Raw genomic sequence first — 11276 nt, 5'->3', positions numbered from 1 at the left:
AGTTTCTAACCGGAGTGTCCAGTTTGCACCATGAACAGCCCTTGCGTTTGGTATGTTGACGCTCGATCTAAGAAGAATAACAACTTCATTCACTATGTTCATGCAACATAGCCATATTTATAGTCTGCTCTTACAGGATTACTGCTGTAATACACTGCACGTATTTGTATTTAATTTATATTACTGTAAACCACCTTCTGTAAACTAACTATATCATACTGTCTATACTGCACTGTACACTATATCATGTTCTGTCAATGCACAGCATGTTATATTTAATCACATTGCACTTGACTAGAAATATAGTAGTACATACTGTATACATACATACAATACATTTCCAAGTATGTTTTCCTTCTTAAATCATTAAGCGGTCAATGGAAAAAAACAACATGAAACCAATGGTGAAAGAGAGAGTAGATAACGATTGAGTAATGAGTGTGGAATGGTGTGTTAGGTGACTTATCAGATGCAACGGTGTTGTTTAGATCCACCCCAAGGGAGGCACCGATGAGGAAGTGAAATACTAAATCAGAGAAGAAGAGTGTTCAGATTGCCTCCAGTTGGATTACTAGAGGAGTGTCCTGTGAGAAGTCTGTGGTGCGATGTGACAACACTTTTATATACAGTCTATGGACAACACATAGCCTATTAAAGCTGAAACTGAATCAGACTGAACAGTAAGTAAGAAAAATCAGTTAATAAATGTACAAATTCAGAACACATGATGAATGAGATGTTTATTTAGCAAATATGTACTTTTATTAGACTAATGTAGGGTAAAACACAAGGCAGTTAAAACAGTCATGTTGGTTTTTGTTTCCATTGGACATTGTCTGCTTTTGCTCCCTGTGGACTGTTGCTTAGCAAGCCTTGTCCTTAAAAACAGCATTGTTGTTTTTTTTGTTTCCATCAGGAATGGAATTGGCTACAGTCAATAAAAATGAGTTCACAACTGGTGATGACATCACACTATCCGGTCACCTCTCTCCTGAAACCAGTGCTATTACCATGGCGATCAGGTGGTTCAGGGGGACTGACTGTATCTACCTGTATGAGAACGGCCACGTAACAGTGAGGGAGGACTATGAGGGCAGAGTGAGTCTGAACACTCAGAAACTGCAGAGAGGAGACGTGTCTCTCAGACTGAGGGAGAGCAGAGAGTCTGATACGGGACGATACGGATGCCAGGTCATCAGTGGAGGACTCATGGTGGGGACACATATAGAACTGCGCTGTGATGGTGAGTGTTTTTCATTCATATCTGAGCTATGAGCTTAGTGCTGTTATCCACGTGAATGAGAGGTTCTCTTTAAAGCTGCCATTCTCAAAAAAAAAACTCATCAAAATACAGCAACATGAATTGACAGAATTGTACAGATGTGATGCAATAATACAGATAATTAAAATCTTGCCCAGTTAAAGGATCACACCACCATTGGGTTATTCTCACATAGATAACTCCATATAGACAAAAGCATGTTTGTCTCAATACATGCATTGTTTTAGTCCGGCATCACTAGCTTAGCTTAGCTTAGCATAGCAAATGGAGTCCTTAATTGCCCGACAGCAAGTCATGAGGAAAAGTGAGCATAAAAGGAAATCCCTTATTACTTTGTGTGGCCTACATATTCACAACAACTACAAATGCAAATTCAGATTCTCACAGATACTCACACCATGCTATTTGGTGACAGATTTTATTCACTATGCTAAGCTAAGCTATCGGTGGCGCTGCCAGACTAAGACAATGCATAAGCTGAGAGACGAATACTTTCGCCCACTTATCTAACTCCAGTGGCCGGTTTCACTAAGGTAGTTTAGACTGGTCTATGGCTTAGATAGGTCTTATGTTTCTTTATAGATCAGTCTAATGCAAGTAAGCCAGTTTCACAAAAGTTAAGACTATCTAATTTTAGACTTAAAAATATAGACACCTCACCCCCAGGCTAACGTGGGTCTAAAGGGCTATATCACCATGATAACAACAGAAAAGGTGCTAAATTAGGCCTACGTCATCTTATCCATTTGAAAGCAGGCTAGCATGGCTAGCGAATGTAGGGCTTCGAGTCAACAGCGTCTGCTTTATACTAACCTGGCTAGATTAAGGCAACAATGTATGTTCCTGCCTACGAATAAAATGTAAATGACCTCAAAAGTGTTATGCACACATTAAAAGAGCATGCGGACTGGTAGGTTGGTGGAAGTAACGTAGCTTCCTAGCCAGCTAACGTTACGCTGCCTCCATAGGTAAAGTGGGATAGAACATGGGTAGGACAAGACGGGAGCAAAATATTTATCTATTACGTTAGCCAGCAACGATAACCACACTAGCCACTATGCATGACACAAAAAAAGTCTTTATACGTGTTAAACTCCTCCAAAATGCACAGTTTTTCTGAGTGAGCAAAAGCTACGTGGTTAGTGTCCACTCGGTCGGCCATGTTTTTTGTTTTGAAAAGAGTCTTAAAATACCCAGATTACCCACAATTCTTTGCATCTAGTCCTACTTAGGATAGTCGGTGTCTCAACTGCTTTGTACAACACTATTATTTAGACGTCTATGCTAAGTCTGACTATACCCTTAGTCTAATGCTGCATTCCAGACGTCATCCAAACGAGTGGGAGGTGGGACCTACCCTACCTGAAAGGTTCTACCTCCCACTTCAAAGCGTTCCAAGCATTTTGGAGTGGGAGGTTTAGAAAACATGGGTGACCGCCGTAACGTTAGCATACCGTCGTAACGTTAGCATATTCGGCTAGGCTATCTGTATAACGTTATAACGTTACTTTCACAATACGTTGTATTCTTTGTTGACAGAATTTTAAGTCATAATATGAAGAACAAGTTAATTACTGTGTCTAAAACAACCCTACCCTGAAGTTTATAGCGTATTCCTTGAAGTTACCTCTCACGGAGCATGTCTCCATGGGCGCCGCCATAATCCTCCCACTTCATTTTTTTGAGGTCGGGGCAGGTTGAGCTCCTACGAGTTCACAAGTAGGAGCTCCCACTTCGACAGGCGTTCCAGTGCATCTTTCGTAGTTGGAGGTAGGATAAATCCCACATCCCACTAGTTTAAATGCTGTCTGGAATGCACCATTAGTTATAGTCACAGTCTATCTTAGTGAAACCGGCCTCAGGGGAGACGGTGAATAAGTAAGGGATAACGGCCGACGAGGTGACCGGTTCGATGGAAATAATGGCTAGGTGGAGGTCTAGAACTCCGGCGACATGCGAAGCACGGAGACGGAGTTACCTCCGCTGTGCCATTATTTCCATCGAACCGGTCGACCTCGAAGGCCGTTATCCCGCTTATCTCCCGTTTGTATTCATAACCTGTATATTTAGAACATAGTTTTATTCCACCGTTGCGTCCGTAAACATCGCTAAAACTGTCTTGACTGTGGGACTACTTTCCGCCACATATCAACTTTCTACTTGCAGGACAAAACTGCCGTTACTAGTTCTAAATGGATGGTTGCTATGGCCAAAAGCCAGTCGTTAGTTCTAAATGGCTGGTTGCTACGGCCAAAAGCCAGTCGTTAGTTCTATTTCTCCCGTTGTCAAGCGGGCATATCCCAGGATTCTGATTAACTTTAACTTTGAAAGATCGCTACTTTTATAGCCTACATGGCATCAAACTAGCTACAATCCACCTCCGTCATATGCTACAATGTTACTATGGTTCTGCACGTCTGTATTTCAGCTTGGATGCAACGTGACAGTTCATTTAAACTTCGCAACGAGTTTGGCGAATTAATATTCAAGTGTGATACGGGAACTACTTCAAAGGTAGCAGGTTATACGAAGTTAATGGCCACCCCATCAGCCAATCAGAGAAGAGAATTCCATTGTTGAGGGAGATAACCCAATTTAATATATATATATATATATATATATATATATATATATATTATATACTATATATGATATGTGACCCTGTAAAGCGGAACCAGTCGTTTCGGTCAAATTAATTAAATTAAGTTATTGTGCTCACGTGAACGGCCATAAACTAAGCTTTCCAACGATATGTATATCGAGGGTATTACACAAACTATCGCTAAGATAACAGCATCCAAAGTTGACATGGTTCTCCTGTCACGATATGCCAGAAGAGGAGAAATCACCTTTTTAAGCGGCGCGTGCACAACAGGAATGACAGCAAATGTGTTGAATCTTCGCCGGGTTTAACAGTCAAAACATATGTTTTTCCGTGAAATGCGTTCACGATATGACACTGTAGACTGTATACAGTCGAATTAGGCGAAAACGTGAAATTCAACATTTTAACCCGGAAGTTTGTTATTGTTGATTTTCTCAAAATAACGTTGTGCGCAAAACGACTGATTTCGCTATGAATGGTCACATATATATATATTAATATATATATTAAATATATATCATATTTTATATATTAATATATATATATATATATATATATATATATATATATATATATATATATATTTAAATATATAAAACCGTAGCGTGTCCATTTAATTAATAATTTAATGATCATCTCTTTGCTTTCTCATTTTTTGTTTTTAAGGAAGAAGAGGAGTGATCTACAATAGTAAGATACAAAGATATGACATTATATCGTTACAGAAACCACACACACACACACACACACACACACACACACACACACACACACACACACACACACGCACACACACACACCACACATTCTTATTGCAAATTGTGTACAATTCAGAAATGCAGTTACTTTTACTTCACATGCTTACTCTTCTTTCTGTGTGGTCTTGATTAGCACTTTGATGGGACCTTGGAAATGTGTGTGTGTGTGTGTGTGTGTGTGTGTGTGTGTGTGTGTGCGTGCGTCTGTGTGTTTTGTTGCAGAGCAGAGCACCACAACTGATTCGATCAGGTTAAAAATGGATGAATCTGTGAGAGCTCTTGGTAAGTACAGAGGAGTGTGCAAAAACTGCTTTTCATTCATCTTATATTAAAGGGGAATTCTGGTAATTTTTCACATAGATATCTGTTTCTTAAAGGGATAGTTCGGATTTTAAGACACGAAGTTGTATGGGTTCCCTGTCAGCAACGTAGTGCATCAGCACTGACTTACCCCCGACAGCGTCCTGTGAGCCGAGATCCAGCCGGTTTTTGATCGTTTTTGATGCCGGACTATTTTCTTCAGCAAGTTTCTGGGGTCACGAAAGTAAAGTGTTTTTCTTCTCAAAACCATATGCGTTCAACAGAGTGATATATTTGTGTAACGGGTGCTAGCTGGTTAGCTATGCTGTGGAACGTTAGTAAACCTCACTCCCCGACGCTTCAAGAGCGCTGCTGGCATGAAAGCTAGTAGCCTGGGCTTTTAGCTGGATTGTTAGCGCGCTCGACTCCCGATCCGAGGTGCTGCTGTCTCGCGGGTTCGAGTCCGGGCGTGTGCAGGGCTGGACCGCGGTGGTTCCACACAACGCAGGTTACATTGGTGCCGTGACCCGGATCGGGAGTGAGGTTTGGGGGGTGAGTGTAACGGGTGCTAGCTGGTTAGCTATGCTGTGGAACGTTAGTAAACCTCACTCCCCGACGCTTCAAGAGCGCTGCTGGCATGAAAGCTAGTAGCCTGGGCTTTTAGCTGGATTGTTAGCGCGCTCGACTCCCGATCCGAGGTGCTGCTGTCTCGCGGGTTCGAGTCCGGGCGTGTGCAGGGCTGGACCGCGGTGGTTCCACACAACGCAGGTTACATTTGCACCACAAAAACGTTGTCCAGCTGTCAGTAGCGCGCAGTGATAGGAATCGCGAAAAATAAGTAAGTGATAACGAGGTTTGAATTTTTCCTGGACAACGTTTTTGTGGTGCAAATATATCACTCTCTTGAACGCATATGGTTTTGAGAAAAAAAACACTTTACTTTCGTGACCCCAGAAACTTGCCGGACTACTTTCTTCAGCATCAAAAACGATCTAAAACCGGCTGGATCTCGGCTCACAGGACGCTGTCGGGGGTAAGTCAGTGCTGATGCACTACGTTGCTGACAGGGAACCCATACAACTTCGTGTCTTAAAATCCGAACTATCCCTTTAAGGTCACTAAGTACTGTTGATACGAAAACAAACAAAAACAATCCTAGCTCGAGTTTCTACAGCCAACAGCTAGAGCTTCCAGGCAGCTGCAGTGCTACGCTGATGAACATGCCCCCAGAATGCAGCTCTAGCTTTTGGCTCCAGCAATTAAAGCTAGGTAAAACCAATTGTTTTCACTTATTGTATCAACAGTACTTTGGGACCATGAGAAGCTATTCTCCTTTAAATAAAAAATCTAGTTGATGTTGTTGTCAGAAAACTATGAAGTATGTTAAAAGCAAATTTAAGACATCTTAGAATAAAGCAAACTCATATTCAAGTCAAAATGGTCTCACAAGACTTGAGGAAAGTCTCCTCTTACTATTTGAACACGCTATTTGAAATTCGCCTTCCCTGAAATGTTTGACTAACTCAAAGGTCAGAGTGCTGAGAATGGCTATACGTCTTTGTTTTCAAGTCTGTCAGAGAGAGGAATTGGAAAAACGACTGAATAGCAAAAAGATGGAGGACAATGAACATCAAGAGGGGATGTTCAGCAAAAGAACAGACTCTGTGAATAAAAAAAATAACACAAACCAACTGGAAGAAATGATGAAAGAATTCAATCAAATCAAAGAACACATGACTAAACAAGAGAGAGAGAGAGAGATGCTAAGACAGTATATGGCTAGTGAAGTGGAGAACCGTAAGCGACAGGTGCAGTACCTGGAGAAGGAACTGCAGGGCAAGAACAGCCAACTACAGGACCTGAGAACCCAACTGCAAGAACATGAGAAGGAGCTGGAGGAGAGAAACAAACAGCTGGAGAAGAAAGACAAACAACTAGAAGAGATCAATGTAAAATTGAAGGAGATGGATGTGAAAGGTGAGTGTGAGATCAAATTACATTTTTCTTTCAAATTAACGAGTTACAAACATGATACCCGGCTGTCGACATGTTAAAGCATGCAGAGTGGTTTGCCTAACATACTCTCTCTGGTCATGTAAACCTTAAATGTAAAAGGAGAGAGAGAGGAAATAGCAATTGCTATCCAAAATAATCTTGCTGCTCTTGCAAGCCTTCTACATTTATTAATTCTAATATGGAAAATAACACACACAAAGCATGTACACTTTCAAGGAATTAAATAAAAACATCAATGGAATAATGGAAATATGTCGCTGCTCTCATTAAGTTACCCCAGCGCCATCTGATCATCGTTAGCACAAATCAGGATTTGGTTCAGCTGGCTGGCTAATGTTTTGTCAAGGCAGAGCGTACGACGTACGTAGCAACCGGCCAACATCAGCAGTATTAACAAGAGGGGCACACCTGATATAAAGTTGATTTTCTCCAGACTGGAATGCTCAAAAATGCTAAAAATGTACCTGAAGTGGTCAGAAGGGGTTGAGGGTCATGAAACCGTGCCCAAAATTCACATTCCTAACTCTAGAGAACCAAGATCTTAGCATATATATGAAATTCTGATCTATGTCCATAGACTTCAGTTGCTGCTTCTGCTCTGCTTCTGCTCCCCGTTTTGCGCCCATAGACATGAATTACGACGACGTATCTTGCTCCGCCTTAAGGATCTTTGGTTAAACCTTCACTACTGTTTTTGTCCTCTCTCTGTCTTGTTCTCATATCTGGTGAATGGTGTTTGGTGTCAGTCAGAGGAAATCACTTACTGCCCCCTGCTGGTGAGTATATGACATCAAGTGATAAATAATGAACTACATTATTATCACATGGATATATATTCTACAGTGGCTCACTCTGAACTGCGTATTTCTGCAGTAACAGGATGGCGCTCCGAACCAGTCTCTCTCTGTGCTGGGATCCTTGATCAAGGTCACATTTGGAAAAGTTGGAGCATGGTTGAACCTCTTAGCTGTATGTATGTTTTTACCACATAACGAATAATGCATTTTATACAGTTTACAATTCACAAAAACTGCGGAGGACAGGTCGAACCATGAGACCAGTAACTGCTGTCATCCTCAATCTCATTCAGAATCATGTGGACCTGCAGTCATTTCCTAATGACAGCTCTCAATCATTGACTTCATGGTACATGGTCCAATTGTAGGCTAAAAAAGCAAAAACAAACCGTCACATTGTGTGTGTGTGTGCGCATATGGTTTGCTCTTATATGAATGATGTTCATTTTGCATTGGATGGATGGTGAGTGCATGGCAGCTGCATTACCTGACCTAATTTTTATTTCGGTGCTCATGTTAAAGGGATAATCCGGAGTGAAATGCACTTTAGATCAATTTTTCGGACTATTGGGAGTACATACGTTGAGTTGACACCAAAATCATGTCATTCGGATGTATTTTGAGAATGTTCGAGTTCACCGTTTTTAGCCAAAACTCGTTAGCCTGGAAGTGACCGGGGCAAGTCCTTTCGCCGCTACAAAACGCTATTTTTATACCTCTTCTACTGTTCCAACCAACACTACACTTACGTGGTAGTGAGTAGAGGGCCCCTAAAGCCAAACCGAAGTATGAAGTGAATTTAATCGAGTCCGTACCTTTCCAGAAATGTTATTAAAATGTTGTTAACGCGTTGCTAGCTGCAGCAGTGACATATCCGGAAAGGTACTGACTCGATTAAATTCATTCTGGACTCTCTATCCGACCACATAAAGACGTGGGGATACTTCGGTTTGGCTTTAGGGACCCTCTACTCACTACCACGTAAGTGTAAACTTTCTCAAAATACATCCGAATGACATGATTTTGGTGTCAACTCAACGTGTGTACTCCCAATAGTCCGAAAAATTGATCTAAAGTGCATTTCACTCCGGATTATCCCTTTAACAGGTTAAAGCTTGCACATTAACTGTTATGTTTTATCTGTGTTTGCAGTTGGAGGAGAGAGCCCTGGTCCAGCCCCCCGAGTGTCTCGAACTGCTGTGTCTGAGCTGAGGCTGGTGCTGCTGGGGGGGAGTGCAGCTGGGAAGAGGGCAGCTGGAAACACCATCCTGGGCACACACACACTCACACACACATCCACAGAGACCCAGCACAGTGAGAGCAGACAGGGGCAGGTGGCTGGGAGACGGGTGACCGTGGTGGACACTACAGACTGGTTCTGCAGTGGACTCTCTGAGAAGGACATGAGACAGGAAGTGGGGCTTTGTGTCCGTCTGTCTGCTCCAGGACCTCACGCCTTCCTCCTGGTGATTCCAGTGGAGTCGTCTGAAGAGGAGGAGAAGAGGATTCTGGAGAAGATGGAGGATATTTTTGGGGAGAGCTGTTGGGGACACACACTGATCCTCTTCACCCATGCTGAGGGGCTGAGAGAGAGGAGTGTGGAGGAGTTGCTCCAGACAGGGAGCCAGGAGCTCCAGCAGCTGGTAGAGAAATGTGGGAACAGGTGTCACCTTCTCAACGTTAAGGACACACCTGATGACACACAGATCACACAGCTGCTAGAGAAGATAGAAGAGATGGTGTCAGGAAACAGAGAGAGATTCTACAGCAGGGTGATTTACCAGGAGGCAGAGAAACAGCTCAAAGAAATAGAGAAACGGATGCAGAAAGAGCAAGAGGTGGAGGAGAGGGAACTAATAGAGGAGAGACAGAAGAGAAAGGAACTTGATGAACGCATCCAGTCTCTGAGAAAGATGGAGGGAGAGATTCAGCAGCATAAAGTTGAAATGAGAAAGATTGATCTAAGAGCAACAGAACTGGAGAGAAAGATGACAGATGAAAATAATGAGGAGAATAAAGGAGAGGTGGAGAGAAAATTAAAGCATGAGATTTCACTGAGAGAGGAGATGGAGATTAAACTAAACAGTTTGACAGAAAAGTGGGAGAAGGACAGGCAAGAGATGAAGGACAGACACAAAGAGGAGATTGAAGAGTTGAGAGAGAGATATGAGAGAGAGGCCAGTACTGAAGCAGAAATAAACCTCATGAAGATCATCCTAACAGCCTGGCAAAGACATAATCGCATCATCCAACTAAAGATGGAAGCGGAATTCAACAGACTTAAAGAGCAGAGTACTGATGTGATCGTGCTTTGGGAGCTCAGAGAGAGGGTTGCAACGTTGGAGAAACGGTCACATAGAGAGGAAAATGAGCAGAAAAGAACAAATGAGGTAGACATACTTTTACAAGAGCAAAAGAGAGAGATGGAGAGAATGAAACAGATATTGGAGGAAAAAGACAGAGAAATGGAGAGAATGAGACTCAAACCTAGGAGAGAGAGAAGTCTAACAGAGAACGAGCAACTGAAACAGATTACTGTAAAGATGAACAGAGAGGTGGAGAAGCTGAGGCAGGACGTCAACAATCTGAGCCACACACAGTCTCTGCTGAGTGAAGTGTGTGAGAGCGACTGAGAATTAGAATCCTTAGAGTGAGAGCACCAACATGACGATGGACTTGCTGAGATGAAATCAAGCCACAAGTCCGAAGTGCACATCACCTGGAGATATACTGTATGCCTATACAATTGAGATATGAGTGAATATGGAAGCACATTGTTCTCATGACTGTTTGTTGTCAATTGCTAAAGTGCTCTACACCCCGGAGGTCAACAACGATCAGTCAGTAGTGGGTGCCAGATCCGTGAGAAGTCGTAGCCGTTATTGAGCCACATTGTTTTCCCCACTACCTTCACCATCTGCCTGATATGCTTACTGCTGGACGATAGAGAGCCAGTTGAATGAAAATCATGTCTATGTAACCTGCGTTGTGTGGAACCACCGCGGTCCAGCCCTGCACACGCCCGGACTCGAACCCGCGAGACAGCAGCACCACGGATCGGGAGTCGAGCGCGCTAACAATCCAGCTAAAAGCCCAGGCTACTGCCAGCAGCGCTCTTGAAGCGTCGGGGAGTGAGGTTTACTAACGTTCTACAGCATAGCTAACCAGCTAGCACCCGTTACACTCACCCCCCTAAACCTCACTCCCGATCCGGGTCACGGCACCAGTGTAACGACCCTCGTTCTCAGGCGTCGGTTGTGATGATTAAAATGGCCAAACACAGGAATTCTTCTTGGTGTCTTTATTTCCCTCACTGCATTCACATATAAAACAATAAATCCATTGATTTCAGATGAGTTGCGACCGTACATCCAAATCTCCAGCAGACTAAAGTTCTGACTGCCAGCATTACCTATGTTATTCTTGCATACAGACACAAGAATACATAGCCTGTTCAACTTTAAACTAACATAAATGCATGCAAAGTAAAATGACATACAGAGAGGGCATTTTGCACC

The 11276-nt window shown here is 42.7% G+C and overlaps 1 protein-coding gene across 2 annotated transcripts; it reads left to right on the top strand.

The window, feature by feature from the left end:
* The first annotated feature begins 567 nt into the window (after positions 1-567).
* LOC134079181 (trichohyalin-like) lies at positions 568-11027 on the top strand. 2 transcript variants are annotated; one of them, XM_062535375.1, is made up of 8 exons: positions 568-680; positions 917-1243; positions 4554-4577; positions 4868-4927; positions 6515-6922; positions 7708-7737; positions 7835-7930; positions 8911-11027. In XM_062535375.1, exons 2-8 carry the CDS (start codon positions 919-921, stop codon positions 10389-10391), a joined length of 2424 nt encoding a protein of 807 aa, XP_062391359.1. In that variant the 5' UTR covers positions 568-680; positions 917-918; the 3' UTR covers positions 10392-11027. The 2 variants fall into 2 exon arrangements, with proteins under 2 accessions (XP_062391359.1, XP_062391360.1); XM_062535376.1 differs by lacking the exon at positions 568-680 and having other exon boundaries at positions 1220-1243; positions 4873-4927.
* The last annotated feature ends 249 nt before the right edge of the window (positions 11028-11276 follow it).

The sequence above is a fragment of the Sardina pilchardus genome, chromosome 4 (assembly GCF_963854185.1).
Source record: "Sardina pilchardus chromosome 4, fSarPil1.1, whole genome shotgun sequence".
NCBI classification, from domain to species: Eukaryota; Metazoa; Chordata; class Actinopteri; order Clupeiformes; family Clupeidae; genus Sardina; species Sardina pilchardus.
The sequence above is the reverse complement of the archived record's forward strand: the minus strand, read 5'-3'. Positions and strand labels throughout refer to the sequence as shown.

Bases quoted from the DNA above. Each gene is read 5' to 3' on its own strand.
- LOC134079181 (XM_062535375.1), top strand. From the start codon at position 919: ATGGAATTGGCTACAGTCAATAAAAATGAGTTCACAACTGGTGATGAC. The intron at 1,244-4,553 runs GTGAGTGTTTTT...TTTGTTTTTAAG, and splicing joins TATAGAACTGCGCTGTGATG to GAAGAAGAGGAGTGATCTAC. The intron at 4,928-6,514 runs GTAAGTACAGAG...TTTGTTTTCAAG, and splicing joins TGAATCTGTGAGAGCTCTTG to TCTGTCAGAGAGAGGAATTG.